The sequence below is a fragment of the Asparagus officinalis genome, chromosome 8 (assembly GCF_001876935.1).
Source record: "Asparagus officinalis chromosome 8, Aspof.V1, whole genome shotgun sequence".
NCBI lineage: Eukaryota > Viridiplantae > Streptophyta > Magnoliopsida > Asparagales > Asparagaceae > Asparagus > Asparagus officinalis.
This window is the reverse complement of record NC_033801.1, coordinates 25,178,517-25,191,428: the sequence shown is the minus strand read 5'-3', so window position 1 is coordinate 25,191,428 and position 12,912 is coordinate 25,178,517. Positions and strand designations below refer to the sequence as shown.

General features: G+C 39.2%; 1 protein-coding gene across 1 annotated transcript; it reads left to right on the top strand.

Moving 5' to 3' along the window:
• LOC109819958 (30S ribosomal protein S10) lies at window positions 4,846-10,355 on the top strand. The gene is made up of 3 exons (XM_020385973.1): window positions 4,846-5,157; window positions 5,242-5,289; window positions 9,785-10,355. The coding sequence occupies exons 1-3, from the start codon at window positions 4,939-4,941 to the stop codon at window positions 10,094-10,096; spliced, it is 579 nt and encodes a 192-aa protein (XP_020241562.1). The 5' UTR covers window positions 4,846-4,938; the 3' UTR covers window positions 10,097-10,355.

The following is a 12,912-nucleotide window of genomic DNA, read 5'->3' as shown; positions in this document are numbered from 1 at the left end:
TTTATTTCCATGCTCGTAGTTAGATTTTATTATTTAAATAGCTAAGAGGCTAGAAACCTCTTGCCTTAGATTTATTTCATACTTATAGATTAGATTTATTTCATATCTTTATTTTCTCGCATTTAATTCTTATAATTTATTTTGTAGCTTAGTTTTCGTAATTTATTTTGTAGTTTAGATTTTATTTTCTTGTACTATTCACCTTGAGATTAGAACCCTCTCGGGTTTAGTTTTTCTTTTTGTTCATTTTTATTTTCTTTGATTCACCTTTAGGCTAGAACCCTCTAGGGAATCACCATTTTCCAAGAAGTGGATTCAATTCTAGATTACCCATATCTTTAATTGAATCCGTCATCTTTAATTTCTTGAATTTTCTTTTTATTCTTAATTCTCCTTTTTGATTCTTGATTTTATTCATCTTTCATTGTGAAAATCATCCATTCTTTGTCACATTCACTCATCACTCCTAATTGTCACACACACAACACAAAAACCGACTTTAATTTTCTCCTACAAAACACCTTCCTCGTGGGATCGATAATTTTTTATACTATAACTTGATTAGTTATGCACTTACAACTTTTTGGTATATGTTATGCCACATCAACTGTCATCCATACAATTTCTAATTCGTACGGAACGAGGGCGCCCCGCCGACCTTTTACACAAAGGAGGTAATATCAGTGGCTCGTCTTGTGTCTAATGTCGACTATCATATGGTGGACGAAAACACTATTTGTATGTTTGTTGATAGTTGTAAGTAGAATACCAAGCCGCGACGAACTCATAATGTGAAATCCTCGCACCACCTTGTAGATCAGAACAAGCCGCGACAACATATGAATAAGGAATCCATTGTAATTGTGATACATTGCAAGTTCACGTACATGTGTGATCCACTAACATGTTAACTTTGTAAGAGCGGCTTTCTTTATGTGATATTCCCTCAATGACCTCCCATTTATTAAAACTGTATCTTACGACATAAAAGGATCGAGCTTGCACAATTTGAGCCACTAGCATTTCATCATTCTTCGGTGTGAGCTCTGAGCGAATATTTTCACCAAGTTCGTGACGTCATAGAAAGAAGTTATTAAGTCTGTAAAATATTTTAGCAACTAGTGACTGTATTGGCATACCGCGTGCTCCCCTGAGCACGCCATTGAAACTCTCTGAAGCGTTCGTAGTCATCATACAGAACCATCTCCCGCCATCTTCACATAAAACCCACTTATCAACATTGTGTGGTCCCAAACTAGTTTCGATCCAATCATGTGCAGCTCGAGAAATAAACTTAATCCTCTCTCGTATTTGGTCATAAACTAATTTTTTTGTTGCACAGTCGGCTTACCAATGAAGATCTTGAACCTGATCGTTTCCATATTTCTTCTTCAAGTTGTCCCTAATATGTCGTAAGCAATAACGATGTGCATGTGGTGACGAAAAATGACGTTGGAGTGCTCTTGGAATTCCTTTCATCCTATCAGATATGAATGTAATCGGCCGCTCCCCCACACTAGGGATATGATATCTAATGCATGCAAAAAACCACGCCCAATTCTCTGTGTTTTCAACATCAACCACTGCAAACGCTAAAGAAAACAAACCGCCATCCGCGTCAACTCCGGTGGCAACAAGCAAAACGCCTTTGTACTTGCCGAATAAGTGGATGCCATCAATGCTAAGAAGAGGACGACAATATTGGAAACCCTCAATACAAGGCCCAAATACCCAAAATATACCCGTGAATCATCGTTCTTCACCATCAAGAGGGTCTAATGAAACTTCATATACAGTCCCAGGATTTTTTCTTTTGAGTGCTTCAAGATAATGCAGTAAGATTTCATAAGATTTGTCCTAATCCCCAAATATTTTTATCATCGACTTCCTCCTAGCATTCCAACACTTATTGTATGATACATCCAAATTGATCGCTTTATGCACTAAAAGACGAATATCTTTCGGCCGTAGATCAAGATCCTCCCTCGGATGCGGTAAAATCAATCGATATATAAAAGAAGGGGACACATGCTTGTTATTCATCTCCAATCGAGGATTGTTACATGTGTGCACTCCGTTGTACGCCGTGATTTTGAAATGCCCACCTACTCTTACACCCGAACGCGAATTAAGCTTCCAAGGACAATTCACATTCTTGTCATAGTGTCCACCAAGATCTTCGTCTTTACCATCTTTGCGATAAAAACAAACCGCATTATAGCTTCTTGTGTTATTTTTTGTTGGCCTAAACTTGATATTTTTTGCAATGGCATACGAACGAAGCGCATGTATCAATTTCTCCTTACTCTCATAAAGATCTCCCTTCACGAATGAGAATTCCTCGTCTTGTGTATCATGACCGCTATTAGTGCCAATAGGAATATTTTCCATCACAGAGTTATCAATCCATTCTTCTCCTTGAAGTTCATCGGGCGGCGGATCCTCTAAGACAACATACTCATTATTAGCATAACACCCGTCAATGTGGTGGTTATCCCCTTCATCACGATCTATCAAGGTCATGCTATTAATTTGTAAGCCCTCCTCTTCATTATCATTCTCAGATTCAACACTTGCATTATCTTCTTGAACTCCCGTGTTAGTATCGAAAACATTCGAAGTGCCCACAAACGAAGGACCGCTCATATATTGTGATTGTGTCTAACCTTCATCTTGTTGAGGAGATAAAAAGCCAACGGAATCAACATCAGTGTCCTCTAATATGCGGGAGTACATTCCGTCATAATTCAACGATTTGCCCAAATTCCTTTGATGTTTTTTAATGAACAATTCGATCGAACGCTTCTCGTCATGTAAGACTCCAATGAGACTCATATCATAGTCACTTGATATTTGAATGCCGCTTATCCTGTTCTCCACAATAGGATAATTACAAATAACATTGAGATGATACTCACGTGAGTTGGTTAATGTAAGTTTGTGTAATTCATTAACCAACTCATCGAAAGTACACGATTTTGTTATAAACAACGGTCTCGTCGCACCTCCTTCATAAACGGGCATATTATTTTCGAGGTAGTTAATCTTCCCATCATACGAACACAAAATTACGATTCGATCGTTCATCATTATCTCTGAAGAGTAAAACATTTAAGATCAATATTACACGAAAAGACTTTAAAAATTGATTGTTACTTACCATTAAATCCTATATCAATTTTAGAGAACTATAATTTTACCCAAATTCATATACCGATGTCATACATATGTAGTAATACTAATTTTTACATTTTTTATAATTTCACCTCCAAATCCACAAAATTATTTAATTTTTCTGAGCAAATTTCATAAATTATTCACAATGAAATTCTAAAATCTACATTCCGTCATACATATGTAGTAACACTAATTTTTATATTTTTTATAATTTCACCTCCAAATCCACAAAATTATTTAATTTTTCTTCACAAAATTCATAAATTATTCACAATGAAATTCTAAAATCTAATTGATGTCATACATATGTAGTAACACTAATTTTTATATTTTTTATAATTTCACCTCCAAATCCACAAAATTATTTAATTTTTCTTCACAAAATTCATAAATTATGCACAATGAAATTCTAAAATCTAATTGATGTCATACATATGTAGTAACACTAATTTTTATATTTTTTATAATTTTACCTCCAAATCCACAAAATTATTTAATTTTTCTTCACAAAATTTATAAATTATTCACAATGAAATTCTAAAATCTAATTGATGTCATACATATGTAGTAACACTAATTTTTATATTTTTTATAATTTCACCTCCAAATCCACAAAATTATTTAATTTTTCTGAGCAAATTTCATAAATTATTCACAATAAAATTTTAAAATCTAATTGATGTCATACATATGTAGTAACACTAATTTTTACATTATTGATAATTTCCCCTCTAAATCGACAAATTTATTTAAGTTTTCTTCACAAAATTCATAAATAATTCATAATGAAATTCTAAAATCTAATTTTTTACATGTAATCACCATGAAAATAGTGAGAAAATACAAGAAATTAAGAGAATATATTTTTTTTTCGAGGATTTTACCTTCAATCTGTCGAACTCCGGCGAAAATGGCGGTTCCGGCGGTCAGAAATGGAGGGAGGCGGTCGAAAATGGGGGGAGGCGGTCAGAAATGGTCTAGGGCGGCGGCGGTTGGGACGAGGGAGAGAGGGCTAGGGTTTGGGGTGGTGGCGTCAGAAATGAGATCGGGAAGGAGACGCCCGCGGTTATATATGGAGGCCGAAACTCCACGGGAGTTCAACTCCCGTGGGGTTGCAGTCTAAATTTCCCAAAGAGCGATTTTCTGGGAAATTTGGCCTATAACTCCACGGGAGTTGAACTCCCGTGGAGTTTTAATCCTCTAACAGACTTCATGGGAGTTGAACTCCTGTGAAGTCTGTTGTTTAAGTAAATATTCACGGGAGTTGAACTCCCGTGAAGATTTTTGAAGAAATTAAACTTCACGGGAGTTCAATTCCCGTGAAGTTTAAAAATATGCTAAACTTCACGGGAGTTGAACTCCCGTGAAGTTTCGAAATTTTTTTTTGCAGAAACCAACCTGGTTTCAGCGACATGGCTGAAACCAGGTCGGTTTTTCTAATTAACTAAGAAACCGGTCGTTTTTTGCAAATAAAAGTCCAAATAGTACTGTTTCAAAAATTTGTCCATTTATATGTACATTCATTAAACAAGCTAATATTTATGTCTATTTTTTTATGAATATATCCGATCCACATACCAATTTGCAACCCCTATTGATGGGCTTTTGAGTTGTTCATTAGGGGCCTATGTTGGGCCAAGCTGTTAATGGCGATTTGTTAATCACCACCTCATCCACTCCTCTTCCTCGAGGATAAAGATAAACCTCTCTCTAGAGCTTTTCCCTCTCTCTCTCTCTCTCGATCTCGATCTCGATTTCGCCATGGCAGCAGTCTCCTCACTTTCGACAACTTTCTCTCTCTTATCTCTCTCCTCGAACTCTCCCAACTCCAAACCCTCACTCTCTTTTTCTCTCCTCAGCTCCAAGCCCCGCTTCTCCCTTCAATCTCGCCCTCTCCCTTCTAGAACCTGCGCCGCTCCCGAGGCCATCGAGGCCCAAACCCTAGAACCGCCGACTGAAACCCTAGACGCTGGCTTCCAGGTTCGTTACTTTCTTTGCTTTGTCGTTTACCCCGCTTTTGTTTCTTGACATTGCTTGATGGCGATTTTGGGATTTCGTTTGTAGGGATCTGATGAGGCTTCCCCTCTCTCCGTTGGCGCCGATGCGGAAAAGGTATTACTTTTATTGCCTAAATTTGTCTGTAATGAATTGGCCATAGGATTGAGATATTGGCTATCGAAAGTTTATTTTTTTTATTCAGTTAAATTGTGTGAAAATGTGCTTGTTGTGATGATGTGCCTCGTCAACTTTGAGCCTCTCCTTCTGTGTCTGCTTGTTATTTTATGACATATTTTTGCAGTAACAAGTGATTTACAAGGATTTGCGTATTATCGGCCAAGGAATGTCATGCAACACCAAATATGTGGTATATGCAATGAGATATATACATTTTAACTGATTGTACTTTACATGCATTGTAAAGTACTTTACATTGGTAACAGAGATGGGATTATATGTTTATAAATAGTTGTGGGTGGAATTGGTAACAGAGATGCCCCCTTCTAAGATAAAAGGATTTTCGACAGAAGATAACAACCATTTTTTATAATAAAAAAATTTGATGCCTTTGGATTGTAAAATCTAGCTTGAGAGTTAGAAGGTGCATAAGGATAAACCTTTCGTTTTATGAACGATATAATGTAATGTCCTATCTGTGTGACACTATTGTGGATACTAGATAACAGGGAGGAAATAACGATGTAATATAACTTTAAAAAGAATAGGGTCTAGTATGCTATGGCACTCGAGTACATGAAGCTGGTCTTATTGCTTCATCATACATGGAAATTGTTAAGTCATGTAAACAAGCTTGTTGAAAGGAAATTGACTCCTGATGAAACAGCGCATAAAGGAATAGCATCAAGTAAACAATTTGGGGTAGATAAATTCTGTAGCTATAAATTATAAATTTGATTGACCGAATCATATTTAACGCTTTTAGGATTTCCTGTAGTAGGATCCTTGTCGATTTACATTTTGAATAACTCTTGATAAGGAAGGAATCAATTGGCACAATGGAAAAGTTATGAACGAGAAACTGGGCATCTTTGCAATGGAATAAAATATATTAGAAACAATGAGTGTTTGTGGAAGGAGTTAGGAGAAGGCTCCATTGAGAATACCAGAGAAATAAATAAATAGATTTGGACATTTGTAAAAGAGGCTGATGAGTGTATCAGTGGGAAGATTTACAAGATCTTACCTCTAATTGAAGAATAACACAGATGTATTCTAAACTTGAGGGAATAAAAGGATATGATGATTTACTAATTTAACACGTAGTGTGCCCTTAAATTGAGAATAAGTGAACACTATAGCTGGCCCAAACATTCAAGTAATCTAGTGACATGGATTTCAACCATTGAAGGAAAGTTAGCATAACAAGCCTTAAGGAATGTTTGGATTTCATTGAGGTAGGGGAAGTCAAGGGAAATTAAGGGAGAGAAGATAAGGGAATTCCCTTCCCCTATGTTCCACTTTTTTTTTTTTTGTTGGGGCCGGGCGGGTGGGTGGTGCGGGGCGGACTTTGTGTTGCTTGGGGGCTGAGACCTAGGGGGAGTTGCGGGGAACATTGGACCCTTAAAAGCTATCCAAATAGAGGTGAATAATCTCTCCTATTCCCTTCAATCTAAACATGCGCTTATTCAGTTTAATTTCTTATAAACTAAAGGAATCCCCCCCCCCCCAGTGAGATAGTGAGGGCCCACTCCAATATGGTAGTTGTTGGAGAAAGGTGGATGATCTTTGTGATTTGATTCCACATTTCGCTGCCAATAATGTGAAATGGATGCTATTGTAAAGGGGGAAGTGTGGTACTCTTATATGTTTCTGTGCACCATGATGTTGCTTCAGTCATTAAAATGTCTGGTCGCCTGGATTTCGAAAAAGGAATTGAATCTTAGTCAAGGATGTTATGCAGAGGATAAGAGAAGGAACTTATTAACGTGACTGATAAAATATAGGTTATATATCAAGTAAGAAATGGAAGTCTTAGTATACGCCTAAGTATTGATATGCATGTAGCATTCTCGTGAATCAATAAAAATTACAGCGTGTTGACAGTTCGTTGTTCCAGAATGAAATATAAGGTTGGAAGTCACCTTAGGGTGTTCCAAATTCTTAATCAACCATACACGCTGTACAAGGGGCTGAATATAGATATTTATCATATTAATAGGAGTTAGCTAAAATTTTGCTAGGAACTTAATAGATCTACTTAAGTTGAAGATGCTTATTCTTTTAATTTTGTGAGAATGGCATAATTGAGGTAGGCCCATTGTTTTTATCAATATCTCATTTGAGATGGTCTCACTTGTTTCTTCTCCAATTCTGGGAGCAGAAGTACTTCTTTAAGATGTAGTATACTTGAATATTATTTATAGCTCAAAAGGTTTTTAGTCACCAACTGTGAAAAAAAACATCTTGTATTTTTGTGTATTTGTTGTTATGGTCTCAAAGCACAAGTTCATGATGAACCTTAGAAACCCGTGACCTCCATTGTGTCCTTAATTACACATCACTATTTTGCTTACATTATGTGCCTTGTTGCAGTGGCGAATTTAGAAAGAAGTTTCTTGGAGGGGTGGACGACAAATATCTATTTATCAAAAATAAAATATAATATTATAAAACTATTGTACCTAATGGGAATACACTCAGTACACCTTATCAGTTTCATTGCATCAATTCTCATGAAAATTTCTTTTTATAATGACTACTTTTTACATGACCCAAAGTGAAGACCAAGCTATTAATCATACATTCATTTCACACGTTAGTGCATTTGAATTTTTGAATGAAATTAAAGAGATTACTTGACCAATGAAACTAATTTTGGAGTGAGCTCATAGAAGAACAAATGTTTATGTGTGATTCTATTAGTCCAACTAAACAATGTCAACTATTTAAACAGTCAAAAAGGAGAGGGAGAGGGAGAGGGAGGGTGAGAGAGAGAGAGAGACCGAGCGAGATAATTTCGTGAAGTAAACCCTACCCTAACTTCGTGAAAGGGACCCTAATGCTAGAGATGCTTTCATGAAATAGGCCCTAACTTAAGGGGGGTTCCTTGTGGTCCCATATGGGGTATAATTGGTTTTCCATTAATATTAATGGAAAAAATGGATGGAAATATGCATGGGTGGTTATATGCTGATGAAATGGAGCTTAGGGGTGGTTTTGGAAACTCGACTAATTAAGGGGGTAATGTGATAGAAGGCCTAACTTACATGTGGTTCCCTATTAAAAAAACCTTTAATTAATAACAAGAAATCATCACGACAAAACCATATGTGGAGCATTTATACTTTACCTCTTTGCGCACACTTCCTATGGGGTAAAACACTGCTAAATAAAATGAAAATGACCAACTGTTAATACAAACAATGCACAGTAGAAGCCATCTTGTGTCTAATGTACGAAAAATACACATAATAACTAAAACCAGACATGATGAATATTATTCTAGTAAACCAGTGACAAGTTGACCAACTAGTCAGTGAAAATATTACAAAAGGTGCTAGACAGATTAGGCATTTGAGCCAGCGCCTAGATGTCTAAACGTATAGACGTATGCCTAGGTGGCATTTAGGTGTTTGACTATTTTTAAATTATTTAATTATAATAATTGATAAAAATATGTATTAAATTCACATAAATTTGTCAAAAAAAAAAGATAGCAATTTTAAATATACAATAAACCATGTATACTTAAATGTTAAATAGCCAAAATAATAACTAATAAGGATATAGAAAGCGTTAGGGAGCCTAGACATTGGACCCGAAGCCTAAAGCCTAGGAGGGTTTCTTTTTTTATTTTTTAATTATAATAATTGATAGTATATGTCAATGTTATAGAAAGCTTAGGTGCCGGACTAGTATCTAGGCAGATTTCTTTCTTTATTTAAGTGGTGGTTAATGAAGTTTTGCTGAAGGTCGGAGGAGGTAGTGGAGATGTTTATATTTAGAGGTTAAAGGAGTTTGAAGGAAGTTGGACAATGTGAGGGGTTGCAATATAGAAAAACACGACCAATGCCTAAAGGGTGCAATCCACATAAGTAGACAATGCTCCCTTAACACTCCCAGACCTAGGTAGGTAGCATAGGTATCACCCAGGCGTGGTATCACCCAGGCGATAAGCGCTAGTTAGACGACCTAGGTATAGTCTAGACTTAGACATACATTTAAGCAGACTAGGCGGAGGTTTTTATATTATTTTGTCAGTGTGAGTGAATTTCAAAAAAATATGAGCTTGAAGGAGAAGCTAACAAATAGGGATCTAAGATTGATAGTAGAACCCAGCACCAAATTTTGGACTCTAGGGCAATTTCCCAAACCCAGCTACTATACTATAGCTCCTCTTTGTTACGGGTTCCAAAGCCATCTCCAGCCGATACATAACTGCCCTTGGAGATCTCAGACGCTGAGCTTTTGCCATGTATCTGAAGTTTCGCTGTAAGTAGTAGTTTATCAGCAACCTTATTTGATAACTGCTCTACTTCCAACAACAAATCTCTGATTCTTAGGAACTAGAAAATTTCTTTAACTTCGTCATACTATTTAATTTAATCTGATTCTGTTTTTCCTCCCTTTCTTTTTTCCCCCTTAACAGATGGCACCGAAGCAGAAAATAAGAATAAAACTAAGATCCTTCTGGGTACCATTAATTGAGGATTCATGCAAGCAAATCATGGATGCTGCCCGAACCACCAACGCCAAAACCATGGGTCCTGTTCCCCTTCCCACAAAGAAGCGGGTCTACTGTGTTCTTAAATCCCCCCACGTTCATAAGGATGCACGATTCCACTTTGAGATCCGTACTCATCAGCGATTGATCGATATTTTATATCCTACAGCCCAAACCATCGACTCATTGATGCAGCTCGATCTTCCTGCTGGTGTTGATGTCGAGGTCAAGCTCTAATCTTAAGGAAATGCGTAGCATTCATTATGTTGTTTTTATGAGTAGTTATGTAAGAAAAGTTTCTGTTGTGTTTTGTGTAACTAAGGAGGAACGAAGATTATTGGTACCAGACTCAAGGAATTTGGGTCTTTTTTGTTTCACTAGTATTACTTGTGAGATGAAGGATGATTGTGATAACTGATAATGCGTACACTTCTCTTGCCCCTGGAGTTTTATTTGGGTTGGCTGTTGAAAGCAGTAACAATCATTTGAAGGCCAATCTTGCAAGAAAATCCCATCATTGTGATATTGAAAGCTTTGTTTTATTTGCTTATTTGAAAGTTTATACTTATATGTGTTTACCAAAAGGAGACAGTATAATTTAAATTAATTGCGCTGAAACTTCAAGTAGACAGTATAATTTAAAAGAGTTGGGGTAGTCAAATACGCTACCTGCAACCCATGTAAGTTCTTGATTCTGCCATAGGAATTATCTACATTAAAATTGATTTTCATTTTTTCATCGGTAGCAGAAAGCCACCTTGATAGAGCTCTTGGCAACCGTGATGTTTTTACCGTTTTTGTTTTTTTTTAACAAAAACAAAGAAACGCGTTTAGCAACCGGGGCGTTTTTTTGACTTGTCCCTTTACAAAATCTAAAAATTAAACACTTTTTTTAAAACACCAAAAATGTGTTTTGAGATTCTGTTTTTTCATCTAAACCGCCACCCGTCCCGCCGCCACCCTCGGCCAACGCCCGTCGTCCGTCCGGCCACGACGCCACCCGCCCGTCGCGCGCACTGTCGCCCGCCGCTGCCGCTGCTCCCCGGCCCGCCCCGCCTGCCTGCAGCGGCACCCTCCACCCGCCGCCGCGCCACTGTCGCCACCGCCGTGCCGCCCGTCGTCGCCCGCCAGCACCGTCGGCGGCCGCCGGCCACCCTCCACCTGCCGCAGCCGGCCGCCAACCACCCTCCACCCGCTGCCAACCGCCACCGTCGCCCGCTCGTTAGGCCGCTTGCCCGCAAGCCTCGCCGACCGCCTGTCGCCTGCGTCCGTTGTGTCGCGCTAACGCCACCGCGCGCCACCTCCGTCGCCCCGCTCGCGCACGCCGCCCACCGCACCCGCGCCACCACGCCGCACCAGCCCATCGGCCACCGCTCGTCGCGGCCGCCGGCACCCTCACCGCGCCGCCACCACCGGCCACCGCTCTGCCCGCCTCGTCGCCACCCGCTTGGCCCCCCGCCGCCCGCCGCCACCACCGTCGCGCACCCTCGCCATCCCGTCGCCACTGCACCTGTTCGGCCACCTATCGGCCCGCTGCACCCGCCGTCGGCCACCCCGGCCACTCGCCACTACCCGGCTGCGTAGCGACAGTCGTTGGTTCGCCCCAGCGCCGACGGACCGACCGCTGCCACCCGCACCCGACCCGCCCCCGCCGCCCACTGCCGCTATATAAATGGTCAAACTAGTTTGATCAAAATGATGTTTTCAAAACACATTTGAAAAAGAAACACCATGGCATAGTGTTTTTTACAAAAAAAACAAAAAAAAAACACATTGATTACCAAACACCCTATACTTTTCACCGAGAAAGACCTCCCCCTGCTTTGTTTTAGGAAAATGATAGGGCCACACCTCCAATCACAACCTCAACCACACACCCTCTCATTTGCTACAGTACACCGGGCCTCACATTGGATTTTAAAAATTTAAAATCCCATGCGAGGCCCGGTGCACTGTAGCAAATGAGCGAGGGGGTATGGTTGATGTTGTGGTTGGGGGTGTGCCTCTATTGCCACCCTTAGTTTTACTCACACATGCGAAAAATTATGGTTTTATGATATTTTTTATGACATTTAGGTTTTTAGGAGTGTTTTTTGATAAAATTTTAAAGGGTGCTTTATGATATGCGATACTTTGAAAGCCATGGGTTCATGCATCTGAACTCCAATTATCAGCGCTGGGACGTAACACACTGTAGTAGGAAAGGATCAATAATCAATAAACTCGTACTTCTTTAATGGATAAGGTGCGCACATTGATAAATGGTATAACTTCCCAAGCGTCATCTCATACGTCACCGCCTCCTTTGGACGTTACCTATAGGAAAAAAGCATTTGGCTCGCGCGAGTTGCAACTCGCGTGAGACAAAACTTGCCGAACCACGTAAATTCTTTGTTCTTGTTGTGGTTGTGGTTTGCATATTGTTTGTGGTTTAGTTCGAGTTATTATTTGTGTTGCCCGAGAAAGCTTCCGCCGCGCACAACAATTGATATCAGAGCTAGATCGACAACATGGGAGATGCAAGCACGTCAGGTTCGTCTCTAACAAAGGCGATACAGAAACCGTGACGAACGATTGATGATTACTTTTTCTATTCCAGCTACTACAGCTATATTGACTCATTGTGGCATCGCTCGACTCACCTCAGTATGGATCGAACAGTGGCTGTACCTTAACAGAGAAATGAGAACCAAATGATAATTATAAGTCACATAAATATCAACTTAAATCAAATATTAATGAATAACTCTGTAGGGAATGCACATGCATGAGAGATTGAAGCCCCCCCCCCCAAAGAAAAAAAAAAAAAAAAAAAAAATCAAAGGTTAATGCAATCCATTTCCTTTGAAGGTCTTTTGACCCTTTCGGAGGGATGAGACCACGAGAGCTATTGGTTAATACCGTATTTATCCCTAAGGATTTCTTTTAAATCTGCATTCCGCCATTCCCTATACATATTCAGCATGTCATTAAGTAAGAAAAAACGAAGGGCATTTTCGTCAAAACGAGCCTAACTTGTCCACTGCCACATCTGCTCCCACTAGCGGGTCTTT

Coding starts and splice junctions, on each gene's coding strand:
- LOC109819958 (XM_020385973.1), top strand. CDS start 4,939: ATGGCAGCAGTCTCCTCACTTTCGACAACTTTCTCTCTCTTATCTCTC. Junction 5,158..5,241: donor CCCTAGACGCTGGCTTCCAG/GTTCGTTACTTT, acceptor TTTCGTTTGTAG/GGATCTGATGAGGCTTCCCC. Junction 5,290..9,784: donor TTGGCGCCGATGCGGAAAAG/GTATTACTTTTA, acceptor CCCCCTTAACAG/ATGGCACCGAAGCAGAAAAT.